General features: G+C 40.5%; 1 protein-coding gene across 1 annotated transcript in view; it reads right to left on the reverse strand.

The window, feature by feature from the left end:
• The window catches only part of CATSPERB (cation channel sperm associated auxiliary subunit beta), a 120560-nt gene that overhangs the window by 63207 nt on the left and 37393 nt on the right, over positions 1–19960 (reverse strand). Inside the window, 7 exon segments of the mRNA XM_059879229.1 lie at positions 3356–3508; positions 4088–4134; positions 4399–4465; positions 10380–10412; positions 10729–10847; positions 10988–11083; positions 18691–18840. Of these exon segments, the coding sequence (XP_059735212.1) occupies positions 3356–3508; positions 4088–4134; positions 4399–4465; positions 10380–10412; positions 10729–10847; positions 10988–11083; positions 18691–18840 (665 nt within the window).

Consider the following 19960-nt stretch of genomic DNA (forward strand, 5'->3'; position numbering starts at 1 on the left):
CTGGCTCTAGGTAAGTGATTACACCATCGTGGTTATCTAAGTCAGAAGATTTTTTTTGTATAGTTCTTCAGCATCGGACTTTACTTCCATCACCAGTTTCATCTACAACTGGGCATTGTTTTCACTTTGGCTTTGTCTCTTCATTCTTTCTGGAGTTATTTCTCCACTCTTTTCCAGTAGCATATTGGGCACCTACTGACCTGGGAAGTTCATCTTTCAATGTCATATCCTTTTGCCTTTTCATACTGTTCATGGGGTTCTCAAGGAAAGAATGCTGAAGTGGTTTGCCATTCCCTTCTCCAGTGGACCACATTTTGTCAGAACTGTCCACCATGACTCATCCGTCTTGGGTGGCCCTACACAGCATGGCTAATAGTTTCATTGAGTTAGACAAGGCTGTGGTCCATGTGATCAGTTTGATTGATTAATTTTCTGTGATTGTGTGTGCATTGCATGCATAAATAATTATTTTCTTTTCTCTTATTAATCTGTCTTTTATCAGTTTAATTTGCAGGGCCTGAATTAGAGGGTTTGAGCATTCTTTGGCATTGCCTTTCTTTGGGATCGGAATGAAAACTGACCTTTTCCAGTCCTGTGGCCACTGCTGAGTTTTCCAAATTTGCTGGCATATTGAGTTCGTAGCACTTTCACAGCATCATATTTCAGGATTTAAGTAGCTCAACTGGAATTCCATCACCTTCACTAGCTTTGTTCGTAGTGATGCTCTCTAAGGCCCACTGGACTTCACATTCCAGGATGTCTGGCTCTAGGTCAGTGATCACACCATTGTGATTATCTGGATCATGAAGATCTTTTTTGTACAGTTCTTCTGTGTATTCTTGCCACCTCTTCTTAATATCTTCTGCTTCTCTTAGGTCCATACAATTTCTGTCCTTTATTGAGCCCATCTTTGCATGAAATGTTCCCTTGGTATCCCTAATTTTCTTGAAGAGATCTCTAGTCTTCCCCATTCTGTTGTTTTCCTCTATTTCTTTGCATTGATCACTGAGGAAGGCTGTCTTATCTCTTCTTGCTATTCTTTGGAACTCTGCATTCAGATGCTTATATCTCTCCCTTTCTCCTTTGCTTTTTGCTTTTCTTCTTTTCACAGCTATTTGTAAGGCCTCCCCAGACAGCCATTTTGCTTTTTTGCATTTCTTTTCCATGGGGATGGTCTTGATCCCTGTCTCCTGTACAATGTCACGAACTTCAGTCCATAGTTCATCAGGCACTCTATCTATCAGATCTAGTCCCTTAAATCTATTTCTCACTTCTACTGTATAATCATAAGGGATTTGATTTAGGTCATACCTGAATGGTCTAGTGGTTTTCCCTACTTTCTTCAATTTCAGTCTGAATTTGGCAAAAAGGAGTTCAAATAAAGAGTTCAAAGAATGCTCAAACTACCACACAATTGCACTCATTTCACACGCTAGTAAAGTAATGCTCAAAATTCTCCAAGCCAGGCTTCAGCAATACGTGAACAGTGAACTTCCAGTTGTTCAAGCTGGTTTTAGAAAAGGCAGAGGAACCAGTGACCAAATTGCCAACATCTGCTGGATCATCGAAAAAGCAAGAGAGTTCCAGAAAAACATCTATTTCTGCTTTATTGACTATGCCAAAGCCTTTGACTGTGTGGATCACAATAAACTGTGGAAAATTCTGAAACAGATGGGAATACCAGACCACCTGACCTGCCTCTTGAGAAATCTGTGTGCAGGTCAAGAAGCAACAGTTAGAACTGGACATGGAACAACAGACTGGTTCCAAATAGGAAAAGGAGTACGTCAAGGCTGTATATTGTCACCCTGCTTATTTAACCTATACGCAGAGTACATCATGAGAAATGCTGGGCTGGAAGAAGCACAAGCTGGAATCAAGATTGCTGGGAGAAATATCAATAACCTCAGATATGCAGATGACACCACCCTTATGGCAGAAAGTGAAGAAGAACTAAAAAGCCTCTTGATGAAGGTGAAAGAGGAGAGTGAAAAAGTTGGCTTAAAACTCAACATTCAGAAAATGAAGATCATGGCATCTGGTCCCATCACTTCATGGGAAATAGATGGGGAAACAATGGAAACAGTGTCAGACTTTATTTTTTTGGGCTCCAAAATCACTGCAGATGGTGACTGCAGCCATGAAATTAAAAGAGGCTTACTCCTTGGATGAAAAGTTATGACCAACCTAGATAGCATATTCAAAAGCAGAGACACTACTTTGCCAACAAAGGTCCGTCTAGTCAAGGCTTTGGTTTTTCCTGTGGTCATGTATGGATGTGAGAGTTGGACTGTGAAGAAAGCTGAGTGCCGAAGAATTGATGCTTTTGAACTGTGGTGTTGGAGAAGACTCTTGAGAGTCCCTTGGACTGCGAGGACATCCAACCAGTCCATTCTGAAGGAGATCAGCCCCGGGATTTCTCTAGAAGGAATGATGCTAAAGCTGAAACTCCAGTACTTTGGCCACCTCATGCAAAGAGTTGACTCATTGGAAAAGACTCTGATGCTGGGAGGGATTGGGGGCAGGAGGAGAAGGGGACGACAGAGGATGAGATGGCTGGATGGCATCACTGACTCGATGGATGTGAGTCTGAGTGAACTCCAGGCGTTGGTGATGGACAGGGAGGCCTGGCATGCTGTGATTCATGGGTTCGCAGAGTCGGACACGACTGAGCAACTGAACTGAACTGAACTGAATTAGAGGGTAGAGGAAAAATTTTTATCTCCTAAAATCATGCAGGTAGAGCTTGTTCCACTTTTTGTTCATTTAAACTAACCATTTTATGGAGACTTAAATATATACAGAGCAAATACAGCTTATACTATCCTGAAGAATAAGCAAAGCAGAATCATTATACAGACAGCATTGAATTTTGTGTTTTCATCAAACTGAATGATAATCAGAAACAAGACATCTATAAGGTATCAAGTGAAAGTGAAAGTCACTCAGTCATGTCCAACACTTAGTGACCCCATGGACGTCCATGGAATTCTCTCCAGGGGATTTTCCCAACCCAGGGGTCAAACCCAGGTCTCCTGCATTGCAAGTGGATTCTTTACCAGCTGAGCCACAAGGGAAGTCTAAGAATATTGGAGTAGGTAGCCTATCCTTTCTCCAGTGGATCTTCCCAACCCAGGAATCAAACCGGGGTCTCCCGCATGGCAGGTGGATTCTTTACCAACCTAGCTATCAGGGAAGGTATCAAACTATATTAATTATCATAAATAATTTCACTGCAGCCAATTTTTATCAACTTATACTGCCAAAGAAAACAAGAACTTGGAATAAGCTTTGGTCAGGTACATTTTCATTATTGTGGTGTCAGGAGCAATCCCCTCTGGGCTTTAAGGCCTACCTGGTTATGGAAGAGGTAGACTGCAGAACTTTGCTCTTGGTCAACAAGAAATGTTATCACAGTTGAAAGAATAGTTTTGGTTCCTTTTGGAACAGGGGGTAAGCAAGGTAACCATTCAAGAAATGGTTCTTTACTGTAAAAACAAGAGTTTGCCTACAAAAAGAGAAAGGGAAAAGTAATGCCATTGTTGAACTCTAGAAGTCCTCATTAGCTTCTATAGGCAAATAAACCAATGGACCACTGTGTTGTTATCTTCTGGGGGCTGAGAGTCCAGAAAACATGGCCAAACATCCCTTTCTGGCATGAATTGTTAGATAATTGCTGCTGCTGCTAAGTTGCTTCAGTCGTGTCTGACTCTGTGTGACCCCATAGACAGCAGCCCACCAGGCTCCTCTGTCCCTGGGATTCTCCAGGCAAGAATATTGGAGTGGGTTGCCATTTCCTTCTCCAATGCAGAAAAGTGAAAGTGAAGTCTCTCAGTCGTGTCTGATTCTTAGCGACCCCATGGACTGTAGCCTACCAAGCTCCTCCGTCCATGGGATTCTCCAGGCAAGAATACTGGAGTGGGTTGCCATTTCCTTCTCCAGTTAAATCCAAGTAGAGGCACCACTGGGAGCAAAGAGTGGTTGTTAAGCCTTTCAGTCTGTAGAATTGCCATTCTTTAGATTAAAAAGAACCTATAAAATTATGCACAGCAAAATTTCTTACTTTTTAAAATATTGAATATCATACCTCACTTAGGGTCCTGTTTCTGTCAAAGGTGATAGTAACATAATCAACTATAAAATATAAAGGTACAGAAATTATAAGTAGCATCTATATTTTTAAATATATCATTAAGTATACTCAAATACAATTTTCTTACATTTTATAACAGGGCATGCCTATTGCCTTATATTTAAATTAATCCCCCCCCCCCCCCCCCAGTTTCAGGCTCTTAATTTATACAAAACAAATCTATCTTTATGCTTAATTCTATTTTTATTTCATTTTATCTAATCTATATGTGCTATCTATGTTGAGAAAAGTTTATTAAAATTTACCTTCAAAGAGTTCTCTGTTAGCAAAACATCTTTCATTATACCACAGTTTTCCTTTGATGTAGTCAACCTACACAAATAAACAAAAGTATCATTTAGGCAATACATAGACTTAAGATATAAGATAGAAAAACATCAGAAAATTTAAAAGTTAGTTCAGGAATGTGAGGCAAATAGAAAGAGAAAAACTGTATGCCAACAAATAAAAGGTCATAGAGGGCAGGAAACAAGAATATGATTTTTGAACAACACACAAAAGAGGAATACAAAATTTTGCTTGATTAGCATATGTTAATGAAGATGCTGCTGCTGCTAAGTCGCTTCAGTCATATCCGGCTCTGTGCGACCGCATAGATGGCAGCCCACCAGGCTCCCCCGTCCCTAGGATTCTCCAGGCAAGAACACTGGAGTGTGTTGCCATTTCCTTCTCCAATGCATGAAAGTGAAAAGTGAAAGTGAAGTCAGTCATGTCCGACTCTTCGTGATCCCATGGACTGCAGCCTACCAGGCCCCTCCATCCATGGGATTTTCCAGGCAAGAGTACTGGAATGAGGTGCCATTGCCTTCTCTCTATGAATTGTCTATCTGAGGCTCCCAGGAGCTGTTGATCTTTCATTACAGTTAAAACAGGCCATATGCTTATCTTTTATTCTCCTTCAGCTGCAGCTAGGTTTAAGGAGTCTTCCCAGAAGCCTGACAGCAGCACAAAGCAATAAGAAAAAAATACAAGTTTTGAAAAATTGGTCATAAGAGAGAAACTTCCAAGAAGGTAAGATTATTCATGTTGGATATGAGTTATATGCAAGAATTTGAGATGGTTCTGTTATAGGTATCTATGAAAAAATGTTGCCTGCCTGCAGTAAACAAAGGATTTGCAGCCATCAAGCCACTACAACCATGACTGTGAGCCCCGAGGGAACTCAGGATGGAGACAGATGGGCTGTCTGCCTGCTGCCATGCTCTCAGTCACTGCAGCCAGCCCCCAAAGACACACCCTGAGGAGACTCAGGATGAGAAAGCACAGGGTACTGGTGCCAAAGAGCTGAGGTGCACATCAGAGGAATGATTTCAGGGAGCCCAGACGCTTGCATCTTCCCATACATAGAAAAGCACTAAATTCCTTGAGATATCTGGTTTTCTTTAAAGAAAACTTTTGATATTCCAACTACCTGGTCTTTGCTGCAAAAACTCCTTTTATATCCTGGTTCCCTTTTCCCTCTTGGGAGCAGTCTCTCAGAGCTATCTGAGAGGCTGTGTCCTGGGCTTATGTCCTCAGTTTTGTCCACAGAATAAAATATAACTCTCAACTTTTAGATTATGTAATTTTTTCAGTTAACATAGGAAGACTCTGACTCTCAAATTATTGTTGAGACAAAAGGAAAACCTTCTTACATTTTTAAAGATCAATAATAAAATCTGCATAATCTGTACAATAAAAGCCTTTAAAATATTTTAGAATAGACTGTGGTGATGGTTGTACAATTGTGATTATACTAAAGGCCATTGAATTGTACACTATAAGTGGGTAAATATTATGCTATGTGAATTATATCTTAATAACACTTCTAAACAAATAAAGAAGCCTTTTAAAATGGAATAGACAATAATTTATTTGAATTTCAATCTAAGGCATTATATCAAATGAGCCTGTTCTCATATAAATCTTTAGTGCTTTAGAATATTGTTATTATCATGACTATATATGGGCAATTAATAAAGAACCTCTACTGGGTCCGGAGATTCCTTTTTTTTTCTCTCTTGCTCTTTACATTTCTTTTTTTTTTTTTCCTACCTGGAATAAAACTGATAATACTTCAGTGAATATCCCTGGGGATAATTTAATCTGAACAGGCTAACTTTATTCCAAGGATGAGCTCATGCCTCAGGCCTGATTTAGAGTCACAAAGAGGGGTCAGGAATGAACACACGATCCAAATCAGGGTAATGAGTCGGCCCTGAGACTTGGAACTACCAGAAAAGAGAGGCTTTATTCCCTCGGGGATTGCTAAATTGCTTGCACGTAAACTTGGTGGCCGTTCTTACTGACAATTGGAACAAATGTACTGAGAGTGAAGTCAATGCAGAGGAAAGCAGATTCAAATGCTGAGAAGACAGAGTTCGACGGACATTTGTTAGGCACAAAATCCAGTCATGTCTGAAAGCCAGATTCTTCATTCCTTGAATTCCCTGCTCACATGAGCCAACAACTGCATCTCCTTTGCTAAAATCAGATTTAGTTGGTTTCTGTCATTTGCTTTCAAAAGGTTCTGACTATCTGTTTGGAGAGAAAATATAGTTTTTGTTTGTTTGGTTAAGTTTCTACTTTGATTCATGAACCAGGCCAAATTTTTATATAATGTTATTTAATCACTTCAACTCTAAGAGGTAGGTAATGCTATGAACATTTTAAAATGAAGAAATTGAGGCTAGAGAGGTATATGACTGTTCAAAGTTCCATGCTGCATGGCTACTAACTTCCTACAAGACTGGATTCCTGTCTGTCTTCATTTATTCACTCATGGATTCTGCCAACATTTATTTGAGATGACCTATGTGCAAGGCAGGGTGGTAACTTATTAGCTGCTGCTGCTGCTGCTAAAGCGCCTCAGTTGTGTCCGACTCTGTGCGACCCCATAGACGGCAGCCCACCAGGCTCCCCCGTCCTTGGGATTCTCCAGGCAAGAACACTGGAGTGGGTTGCCATTTCCTTCTCCAACTTACTAGCATACACCAGTAAATAAAGTAGTTCTTGACATGAAAGCTAAAATCTGCTGAGGCAAGTCAGAGGGCTCAACAGACAAAAAAGGGTGACAACGACAGCCATTAGTGGTGACAGCATTGAGACTGTACAGGAAAGGGGGTGACAAACGACAGCCATTAGTGGTGACAGCATTGAGGCTGTACAGGAAAGGGGGTGACAAACGACAGCCATTAGTGGTGACAGCATTGAGACTGTACAGGAAAGGGGGTGACAAACTACAGCCATTAGTGGTGACAGCATTGAGACTGTACAGGAAAGGGGGGGACAAACGACAGCCATTAGTGGTGACAGCATTGAGACTGTACAGGAAAGGGGGTGACAAACGACAGCCATTAGTGGTGACAGCATTGAGGCTGTACAGGAAAGGGGGTGACAAACGACAGCCATTAGTGGTGACAGCATTGAGGCTGTACAGGAAAGGGGGTGACAAACGACAGCCATTAGTGGTGACAGCATTGAGACTGTACAGGAAAGGGGGGGACAAACGACAGCCATTAGTGGTGACAGCATTGAGACTGTACAGGAAAGGCACCCTTGGCAGTCACAGAGGGGCTATTGAAGAAGCGGTAGGAACTCTGAGTCATGGGTCCCTAACCTCCAGGATCTAACGTTTGATGATGTGTGGTGGAGTTGATGTAATAATAGTAGAAATAAACTGCACAATAAATGTAATATGCTTGAATCATTCCAAAACCATCCTCCCTCACTCCGGTCTGTGGGAAAATTGTCTCCATGAAACTGCTCCCTGGTGCCAAAAAGGTTGGGGATCCTTGCTCTAAGTGAAATGAAAGGGAGGGGGAGGGAATGCACCCTAAGGAGATGAAACATCTTGTCCAACTGATTCAAAGTGTAAGAAATGATGGCTCATTTCAAGGTGTGTTTGCTGTGCCTGGAAAGGGCTGCTTGGGGTGAGGAGCAGGCACCACAAGGCTGAGGAAGGCACGAGAGGCTCTGACCATGAAGGACTCTGTATGTCTCTCAAGAGCTTGGATTTTATCCTTAAAGAAGTGACCCCAGATGCCTGCTAGTTCCACTAACCAGATTTTGGCAGAGAGATTTTGCCTCATGTCAAGTTCCCAATTGAGGGCCTTTGCACCACTGTCTGGACATATTTTGGTAAAATCATTTCTTCAAATCATTTGAATTTCTGCTTCAATTTCACCTCCTCGGAGAGGCTTGCTAAAATCACCTGGCTTAAAATACAGTATTATCTTCTCTTCACTCTCTGTTTCTCTTTCCTGCTTTAATTTGAATAAGCCCTTTTTACTCTTCACAGTCTGCATATGTTTGTGTACTTGTTCATGGTCTAGCTGCTTCAGGAGAATGGAAAGCTACAGGAGAGTCAGGACTTTATCTTGTATGTCTTTGTCTAAACAAGCCTGGCTCAACAAACTTCTGTTGAATGGATGAATAAGGGCATGAATAAACCGCCAAGTATTAACTCCTTCAAATTCCTGGCTGGATAGCCACACACATCCCATTCTTACTGTCCTTTCTTCAATCATTATAGAAGAGGCCTTTCCTAAAGGTAAATCCCTATACCTTTAAGAATAAGTTCACTTTCCCCTGCATTTTGCCCTGCCACATGACCTCACTATCTTCAGAACACTTGTAATTCTCCTCTCTCTCATCATTATCAGAAGTTCCTGAGTTTTTGCTGAAATATTTCAGCTCAAGAGGATTTATTTTAATATCCTTGTAAATAATAAAAACGTCTATGAAGGGCAACTTGTGCTTGTCTTTTAATATTGTACAAGCATTTACTCCTTGATGTGTCCATCCAAATTCCAAGAATGTATTGTACTGATAAAGCCGGATATGTACAAACTTGCTGGATACAAATTATTAATGGAAGCATTGTTTGCAATATAAAAGCAAAAGATTAGAAAAACTACTCAAATATCCACTCGTAGGAGACTGGTTAAGTAAACACTGGCTAAGTAAACTCTGGTTAAGTTCACACGATGGAATATATGCAGCTATAAAAACACAGAAGGGTGGGCTCAGGTCTGGTGAAAAGCACAGATACGTTTCCTGCCTCCCTTAGAGTTCACATTTCTAGTTCCATCATTATTTCTGGCACCCCACTTCTTCAAGGGAATCTCTGGACGATAAACTCTCCTGAAGCCTCATCTGTGAAAATTTCTTTTCTTCACCCTCACTCTTGAGTGGTAAGAGTTTTTCTCAGTTTGGAATTTTGTCCTTGACAGTTCTCCTCCTTGCTCTTTGTAATGGAAACCAGTTTTGCCTGCCGGACCTTCCCAGTGCTCAGCTTGACGGTTCTTGGAATCAGTGAAGCAAGAAGTCAGTTCCTTTTGCTTCCTGAGAAGTAGCTGCCTCTTTGCTTCAGTCAGTGTGAGTGTGCATGCGTGTGCCCACATGCATCTGCGCCCACAGGCCTCTATGGGAGGGGACAGGGCAAAAGGCTACAAATACTCATAATTTTGTTGTGCTCATATGTTGATGCAATGAGGCAATGACTTAGTTGAATCTCAAAACCTGACCTCATAACAGAGAGAGAGAGAGAGAGAGATGGAACAAAATCACACCCCGAAAAGCCAGAATCAGAGCTTATATGGTCGCTTGTATCATATTAGAAAGAGTGCCCCTTTCTCTTGGTAGACACAGACTCACATGAGGGTCAGGAGCAGGCAGACTGAGGTGTCAAGTGTTAAGCCAGATTTCATCTCTCACTATCTTTTCTTTACTTTTTTGTTTTTTTTTTAAAGATTTTTTTTGATGTGGACCATTTTTTTAAAAGTCTTCATTAAATCTGTCACAATACTGCTTCTGTTCTATGTTTTGTTTTTTTGGCCCTGAGGCATGTGGGATCTTAGCTCCCCAACCATGGGTTGAACCCATGTCCACTGAATTGGAAGGTGGAGTCTTAACCACAGGACTGCCGAACCACTGGACAGCCCATCTTTTCAACTGGGTGCTCTTGTGCAGAACACATTGAACAGCCACAGCAATCCTGGACAGAACGTATAAAGAAGGGGTAAGGGCTGCCTATAAAACAAAGAGTGGCATTTCCTCCTTTGAAACAGAACAAGAGATCATTGCTTAATGGCTAGTGGAAACACATTTTTAAGTTCAAACTGTAAATAATATTGTAGTGTCAGGTATCATCTATATTATGAACTCTTGTCTTGCACTTCATCTCTTAGGTCACCAAGGAAATGAATATCTTCTAACAAACCCTTGGAAATTGAAAGCATCTTACCCTTTCGAAACCGCAAAAGTCTACCCGTGAAAGCTAGAAAGAAAGAAAAGAAGGAATTTAAATTTTTGCTTGCAATCAGAAGGCATGATAAAACATAGCAGTTTCAATTACACCACATGTGTTTTCTACATGTACGTATTTGAAACTTCCCATAAATTTGTATAGCAACAAAACTAGCCATTTCCAAATGATATATTCAACACTATAAGGCAAAGGAAAAAGTCATGCTATTATGCTTTTGCATTTCAATTTTAAGATATATCACACGTAACTCAAGTATCCAATATTTCTACTTTATATCACATAAGATATTTAAGGTTAACTTCTAGTTACAGAGCAATTTACCTACCATTAAGACAGAGGATGATGGATAACGAAGATCTCCACTTATAAAAAGACCCAAAGAGGTGAGGATAACTAAAAAATGATTTGTTAAAACCATATCCACCACTGAGAGCTGTTTGTGCTCTAAAGGAAGAAATCATATAATGGGTTAAAAGATAAGGGAAAAGTGCTGTTTTCAGCAAAGCAAAGACATTTCATAAATATTCATCAAATCTTGATGCAAAGGAAAATGTCAAAGATGAAGTCACTGTTAGAGGAATTACCTTCTCCAACTTGGGAATAGACCATATCTGTCAGGTTATACCATTGGGTATCATCATAATCCCAAAATCCAGAAAAGCTGAGGCCTATGTAAACACCTACCATGAGAGAAAAGGGAAATTAAGGCAAAATAACTGCAAAGCGAGTAACTGACTCCTAAGGTGCTAAGGTTTTAGGAAGGAGAGCCTGTATCTGCCCCACCCTCCAGCCTATGCTCCACCCTTGCCCCAACCCCCCAAAGTGAAGTTTGAGTGTCACTTCCCCAAGCATTGGAAAGATAAAGTAACTTGAGTCTTACCACAGGAGTTTAGCCAGCCATCAAATTATTAAGGATTTTGTTTTATTTTGAAGGAGATCAGAATATGTTATCCCTAAAATATGCCACTTTGGCATCAGGGTTTTGAGCTGGAGGCAGCTGAGAATCAAGAAATTCAGAAAGAGTTCTCTGCCTCCCTTTTCCTGCTAAAAAGCAGGGCATTTTCTAACCACTTCACCTGTATCAGGAAGTGAAAGTGAAAGTCACCCAGTCATTTCCTACTCTTGACCCCAGGGAATACACAGTTCATGGAATTCTCCAAGCCAGAATACTGGAGTGGGTAGTATTCTTCTCCAGGGGATCTTCCCAACACAGGCATTGAATCCAGGTCTCCCACACTGCAGATGGGTTCTTTACCAGCTGAGCCAAAAGGGAAGCCCAAGAATACTGGAGTGGGTAGCCTGTCCCTTCTCCAGTGGATCTTCCCAACCCAGGGATGAAACCGGGATCTCCTGCATTGCAGGCAGATTCTTTACCAACTGAGCTATGAGGGAAGTCCATAAAACCAGGAAGAGAAGAGAGCAATCTTCTCACCAGAGACAGGGAGATGATTCCAAAATGAGTCTGAATAAACAGACTTCACTAAAATAAGTCTTATCTTCCATGAGTCCACCCACAAATTTCCTCATCACTTCACAATTTCTTGTCCCTTGAGGTCTAGACTTCTTTCCTTTGTTAAGATGGTATATAAGCCTCCAAGTTTAACTAGTTCTCTGAGTTTCATTTCTCTTCTGGGAACTCCCACGATTATAAATATTAATAAAAAGTACACGCCTTTTCTCCTGCTAATGTTTTGGTTAGTTTGGAGGCCCCCAGTCATAACTTATGAGGATACAGGAAGAACTTTTCCTTTCTGATAATATCCTTCTAAGCAAAAATATGTCCCTATTTAAAGAATACAATTATAGTGAACAATACAAAAATTCCAGAGAAAAAGATTAAAATGCAAAATCCAAGAGGGAAGAAATTGTGTTTGATTTACTTTATTTTTTGAAAGTGATTTGCTTTATTGTGATTTTTAAAGTAGAATAAATTGTTAATAAGGGAATCTATTTGTGGCTCAGATGGTAAAGAATCTGCTTATAATGCAGGAAACCCCAGTTCAATCACTGGGTTGGGAAGATCTCCTGGAGGAGGGAATGGCTACCTACTCTAGTATTCTTTCCCTTAGAGGAAAGGGAAAGGCTACCCACTCCAGTATTCTGGCCTGGAGAATTCCATGGACTGTACAGCCCATGGGGTCGCAAAGAGTCAGACATAACTGAGCAACTAACACTTTACTTAATTCAAACTTTGAGAACTTATTAAAAAGAGACTGAACATGTTGCAAATACCAAAACCACTTTGTTCCTTGATCTTACCTTTCCTTGGCCATAGTAGGAATGTTTAGCGTCTTCTGTGTTTAAATGTGGAACATTAATATGAAGTCTAGTCAACATGCATATAACTATGTGGGTGGTAGAAGCAGCCTGAAGAGAGTTGATAATCTAATGCATATGCTTTGTTTCTAAAAGATGAATGCAGGATCACTCAGATTGTGAAGTGTGTGTTTTAACTCCTAGATCTTGTCTATGCAGGGAAAGATATAGAAGAAAATGCTATCATCATCCACTTTTTCCAGAAAGAGGAAAGCTAAAGACAAGCTTTGCTTTTCTAAGGCAAAAGCTAAGCAAATCACATGACCAGACTCTGGCAAAGTCTAGAAATATTTAATAGAGAGGTAAGTAGTAAAATAAAAGCTTATTCTGGTTGATATTTTAGACTGAAATTACGTTACAGGCTATTCTCTGTGACAAACTGGCCATAATTGTATCTCAGGGTTACAAAAGCTGATGTAGACAGACCATTGCAATGATTTTGGATTTTATTCCAATGGGCAAAGGGAAGCCACTGGAATGTGTGAAGCCAGAAAGTAGTGTGATTTGTTTTACGCTTGATATCATTGTGGTGACTGTTTGGATGGTGGGTTGTACTAGGGTTAGAAACAGGGAGACCACTTAAGAGGCTGTGAATTAGTCTCATGGAAAACCATTGTTATCGTGGCCTAAGATTTTACCAGAGGAGAGAAGTGGTCATGCTGAGGATAGACACTGGATGTGGCCTCATCCTGGAATGTCATCAGAGTAAGAACAGTCAAGAGTCTATGCTAAATTTTACATTTGAGTAATTGGATATACCTTAGGATGAAAAGTACTAGAGAGGAACAGATTTAAAAGGGAGATAAATCAAGAGTTTTGGCTTAGCTTTGTAATATCAGAGATGCTCATTAGATACCAACAGGAAGTGTGAAACAGACAATTAAGTGTGGGAGTTTGGTCTCAAGGAAGTGGTCAGCACCAGATATACAAATTCAGGGATCATCAGCCTGAAGGTGGCATTATTACCAAAGGACTAGATTACATTTCTCGGAGAGGATCTGGTAGAGTTGAAGACAAAGCCTTATTTCATTGACATGTTAGGGGTCACAACAAATAAGCTAGTTTAGAAAACTAAGGATTGACCAATGAGGTAAGATAGATGTAACTATAGGTGGTGTAAGAAAGCCAAAAGAATAAAGTGTTCTGTTGAGAAGTAAAGTAGTTAACTGTGTCAAATTCTGCTGGGAGGGAGAGTAGAATGAGGATAAAGAATTGACTGTTGGAATTGGCAACACGGAGATCATGGGTGACCTTAGAATGAATTGTTTCAGAACAATGGTAGGAAAAATCTGATTTACAGGGGAATGAAGATAAAATAGGAAGATGGAAAATGTAATGCCATCTACAATAAATTCTTCCAATCATTTTGTTTGAAGGGGAACAGGGGGATGAGGGATGGTGATAAAGTGAGATAAATGAAGATTTTGGCTAAGATGGAGGATAATAGGGTATGTTTGTATACTAATGCATCTAATCCACTGAGGAGGGACAGAGTGATGATGTATGAGAGAAAGGTGAGAACTGCAGGACAGACACAGGAACAAGGTTCTCCAGGTGATTGGAGAGAATGGGATACAGGACACAAGGGGTGATGGGCAGCCTTAGGCACAGCAGAGACATTTCTCATGATGCAACAGGCAAGAAGGCAAAGTGCGCAAGTATTAAGGCAGGTAAGGTGGCAGGTGAGTGCAGAAGCGATGATTCTTGATCTTCTACATCAAGTTTTAAAGGCACAGCTGAGAGCAGAGAGGGAAAGGAGGTGAGGCACAGCATTTGAGGAGTGGGAAGAGGTGTGACCAGGTCACTCTGCAGAATGGGACAATAAACATCCCAAGGAAGAGAGGTGGGATTTCTGGGTCGTTCTGAGTACTCACTTGAGACTTGAAATCATGAATTTACGGTGAGACCAGCTGATGGAATTTTAAAGAGAGTCTGGTGTGCAACTTTTATCTAGTAATATTCTGCTCTGCCAATGGAGTAGAGGTGGTTTTAATGACAGTTGGGATTATGCAGGCAAGGAAGAAAGAGAATGGCAAAGAAGTCACAGAAGTGTTTACAAAGAGAGACAATTAAAATTATGGTGAAAAAGTAAGGATGTTGAGTAGTAAAAAAAAGTGGTGGGGAAAACATATTGATGTCTCCAAGAAATCCAAGAAATGTCAGACTGTGAATACTAGGGTAGGCTGAAAGTACAGAAAGCAGTGCACAGAGCATGAGATGATTGTACTGGAGATTTTGGAGGCAATAACAATATCAGAGACAACAAGGTCAAGAAAATGACAACAGATGTAAGATGGGGGAAAGATCACTGGGGAAGAACAGGCCTTGAAAGCATTGGTCCATATGGGTGGTGAAATCACCAAAAATAGTAACAAAAATAAAGTGGAGAGAAAGGTAGGGGTCCAGATGCTAAACTCATAAATGAAAGTGAGTGATGGGAAGGTTGTCATACACTGGCAGCCAAGAATAGTTAGAGGGAGTAAAGTCTGAATTCAAAGGGATTGAACATTTTCAAAGAGAAGACAGGAGTTAATTATTAAGAAGTAGCCCTTAAGGAATGAGGACAATGACCCCTGAGACCCAAACATGTGCCATGCAAGACAGCTTCAGGGAAAAGAATAATAACTGGGATTGGCCAGATTACTCTTTACAGCAACTGAGGGGACCCTTCAGAGAAAAGAGTAGTAGTATGGGGGAATTTACTGATAACAGACCACATATTCCAATGAATGGATTTGGGAGAATAGAGATGGACAGACGTTTCAGTTCAGTTCAGTTCAGTTGCTCAGTTGTGTCCAACTCTTTGCGACCCCATGAAGTGCAGCACACCAGGTCTCCCTGTCCATTGCCAGCTCCTGGAGTTTACTCAAACTCATGTCCATTGAGTTGGTGATGCCATCCAACCATCTCATCCTCTCAAACATCTTATCCTCCTGCCTTCAATCTTTCCCAGCATCAGGGACTTTTCTAATGAGTCAGTTCTTTGCATCAGGTAGCCAAAGTATTGAAGCTTCAGCTTTAGCATCAGTCCTTCCAATGAATATTCAGGTCTGATTTCCTTTAGGATGGACTGGTTGGATATCCTTACAGTCCAAGGGGCTCTCAAGAGTCTTCTCCAATACCACAGTTCAAAAGCATCAATTCTTCAGCACTCAGCTGTCTTTATAGTCCAACTCTCACATCCATACATGACTACTGAAAAAACCATACCTTTGACTAGACAGACCTTTGTTGGCAAAGTAATGTCTCTGCTTTTTAATATGCTGTCTAGGTTGATCATAACGTCTTTTTAATTTCATGGCTGCAGTCACCATCTGCAGTGATTTTGGAGCCCCCCAGAATAAAGTCTGTCACTGTTTCCATTGTTTCCCCATCTATTTCCCATGAAGTGATGGGACCAGATGCCACAATCTTAGTTTTCTGAATGTTGTTTGGGTGAAATTAAAGGAAATTCAGAATAGTATGTGGTATAAAGTAGCCAAAAGTGACCTGGAGGCTTGGGTTTCTATAGTGACATAAAATTGGGGTGAGAGGCATGATGGATGTATCAGGAGTGTCATAGAGGAAGAAGATGGGTAATGAGTCCAGACTGGAACATATGGACCATATGAGGCTCCTGGATTCCTGTTCTCACCATTGACTCCATTTGGGATGAAGCCTCATTGTTGTGGGGAGGGCAGATGAACCAAAGCCTCACAAAGGAATGGTCAGTGGCAGCCTGATACTATGGGAACTTATTTTCTGTTTCAGCACACCAGTGGCCAGCTGAGGGAAAAAGTGGGTTCATCTAAAAAAAGATTTCCAAAACTTTCTTTTCTCCAGATGTTGAAGTGATCGAGTGAGTGAGACCCTGAGGAACTGAAACTTGCCTTGTCTCCTATGATTCTCGGGGGTGTGGCAGGATGCAGAGACTGGCTCCTCTCCTGTGTCTCACAAAAGAATGGCAGGTTTGGACAGAGAAAAGAGGAGGGGGCCCTGGCCTTGCATCCATGGAACAAAGCTAGAAGAGGAGCTGAGTTTCCATCTGGTTGAGAGAGAGGAAAATGAGACACTGAACAAAATTAGTTCAGTTTCTCACTAAACTAATTCTGCACAAAGCAGCCTGGAGCTAGGATAATTAAAAGACTGCAAGTCATTGGAATGCAAAGAAATTTGGGGCAATGCTATCTGTATATCCCTATACCAGTGTATATTACTTGAATCTATTACTTTATCACGGTAGGGCAACCTATTGTGCTGTTTTATTCTTTAAAATCATGTTTGTTAGTCATTTTCCTTTAGTCTCCCACATGAATTTTGGTATTGGCTTATCAATTTCCATACACACAAAAATACAGCTGTAATTTTTCTTGGATTTGTATTGAATTGATTGATAAATTTTGAGAGAACTAATATTTTTACATAAAATCTTTTTTAGTCTCTTTTTATAGCCTTCGTTAAAATTTTATAATTTCTACACAAGCCTTGCAAGTCTTTTTTGGCTTATTTCTAGGTCCCTATGAGGTTTTATTACTTTCTGAATAGGGTTTTTAAATTTATAATCTTTAATCAGTCTTTAGTGGAGTGGTTTTTATGTACTGTTATGTTTGTCAATTCCATAGCATTCCCATACTTGTTCTGATAGTTTGTCTGTTGATTCTTTTGGATTTTTATATAGATACACATATAATCTATGGGTGATAAAATTTGTTTCCTATTTTTTTTTTCCTTTAGAAATATCAGATTTGGGGTCACTGAAGTCATCAATGACCTAAGAAAAACAATCTAGAATAAGACAGTAATTGAAATGTGTAGGATGCTATTAATTATAATAATAATAGAAAAACACATAACAAAATAATGTGACACCTCAGAACAACTTTACCTATTCACATGTGGCAGGAATAGAAGATAGATTAGAACTGCAATGAATTATCTCTGGGAAGAAAGAACATATAACGGAGGACAGAGTGTCAAGTGGGGCTTCCCTGGTGGCTCAGATGGTAAAGCATTGAGAGAGTCATTTCCTAGGCAGGTTGATAAGAAGTCTAGGGGTCCCCAAGGAGAGAGGGGTCTAGAATTCTCAAGGAGGAAGAAAGGACAAACTTTTTTTCCCCTCTACATTCCTTAGGATTATATAACAATAATGTATCCTGTCTGAGGACAGTCTCTGGATTAAACCTTCTGGCTAATCCTGTTATCTTAAAATGTAAATTATGGGAGTAGGTCTGTTGAGGTCTTTACAACCCCCAGACATTCTTTTGATTCATTGGAGAGTATATAACTCCACTGCCAACACTAGCAACTGCTAACTGCTGCTAACACTGCTAACACTGCCCTCTTCTGATGCCTATGTCAGAAGCTTTCTCTATCTCTTTTATACTTTAATAAAACTTTATTACACAAAAGCTCTGAGCAATCAAGCCTCCTTCATCTCTGGCCCCGGATTGAATTCTTCTCCTCTGGAGGCCAAGAATCCCGGCATCTTTTTGTGGTTCAGCAACAACCTTTCAGCATCTGCCTGCAATGAGGGAGACTCGGGTTCGATCCCTGGGTTGGGAAGATACCCTGGAGAAGGAAATGGCAACCCACTCCAGTACTCTTGCCTGGAAAATTCCATGGATGGAGGATCCTGGTAGGCTACAGTCCATGGGGTCACAAAGAGTCAGACACGACTGAGTGACTTCACTTTCTGATAAACCTTTTTATCCTCTGCTGTACAGAAGCAGTGGGTATTTCCAAACATAAATCACCACAGTATCAAGGAAATTTGGAGAGACATTAAAGTTAGTAGTAACATGGCAAAATGTCACAGAGAAAAAAGTTTACCGCACTAGCAAGCAGACAAGGGAAAGTGACAAAGTTCTTAGGTATTTTTAGGAAACATTTTCACTCCATTATGCCTGCACATTTAACTTGCACTTCCAATTAAACATAACTGTCATATAATATAAAATGCCATCTCCAATTCTGAATAAAGTCGCAAACTTACCATCAAATGTTGTGTTCATAACGAAGCCAAGTAATGCCACATCGTTGGCACAGGGACACTTTGTCGTTTTGAGATCTACCACATGTGGATATAATCGCTGGATTGTTCTTTTTTTCATCATAGTCCCAAGTTTCCAGTGAAGGATAGGTTCTGTGGAAATCAAGTTTTGGTGTTTAAATTACAGTAACGCTCTTGAAAATAGAACATTACTGCTTTCTTTTTTTCTGTCTTTTTTAAAAATTAAAAAAAATTAAATTGAAGTATAGCTGATTTATAATGTTGTGTTAATTACTGTTGTACTACAAAATGATTCTGCTATACATACATAGCAACATATATATGTGTGCATATACATATTCTCTTTTACATATTCTTTTCCATTATGGTTTATCACAAGGTACTGAGTGTAGTTCTCTGTACTATACAATAGGACCTTGTTGTTTATCCAGTCTATATGGATACCCATTCTATATGAATCAGAAGTTTGCATTTGTTAATCCCAAACTCCCAATCTCTCCTTCTACCCACTCCCCTTGGCAACCATCAGTCTATTCTCTATGTCCTTGAATCTGTTTCTGTTTCATAGATAGGTATTTGTGTCATACTTTAGATTCCACATATAAGTGATATCATATGGTATTTATCTTTCTGACTTACTTCACTTTGTATGATAATTTCTACATGCATGTTTCTGCATCCATGATCCTGCAAAGGGCATTATTTCATTTTTTATGGCTGAGTAATATTCCATTGTGCACAGGAGCAGTGGCTGCGCCAGCATAGGAGCAGCCTAGAAGAACTACCCCATGTCCAAGGTCAGGGGTGGTGGTTGAGAGGAGCTACCCCACATCCAAGGTCAGGGGCAGCGGCTGAGAGGAGATACCCCACGTCCAAGGTAAGGAGCAGTGGCTGCACTTTGCTGGAGCAGCTGTGAAGAGATAACCCACATCCAAGGTAAGAGAAACCCAAGTAAGATGGTAGGCGCTGACAGAGGGCGACAGAGGGCATCAAAGGGCACACAGACTGAAACCACAATCACAGACAACTAGCCAATCTGATCACATGGACAAGAGCCTTGTCTAACTCAATGAAACTAAGCCATGCCATGTGGGGCCACCCAAGATGGATGGGTCATGGTGGAGAGGTCTGACAGAATGTGGTCCACTAGAGAAGGGAATGGCAAACCACTTCAGTATTCTTGCCTTGAGAGTCCCATGAAAAGTATGAAAAGGCAAAAAGATAGGACACTGAAAGAGGAACTCCCCAGGTC

The sequence above is a fragment of the Bos taurus genome, chromosome 21 (assembly GCF_002263795.3).
Source record: "Bos taurus isolate L1 Dominette 01449 registration number 42190680 breed Hereford chromosome 21, ARS-UCD2.0, whole genome shotgun sequence".
NCBI lineage: Eukaryota > Metazoa > Chordata > Mammalia > Artiodactyla > Bovidae > Bos > Bos taurus.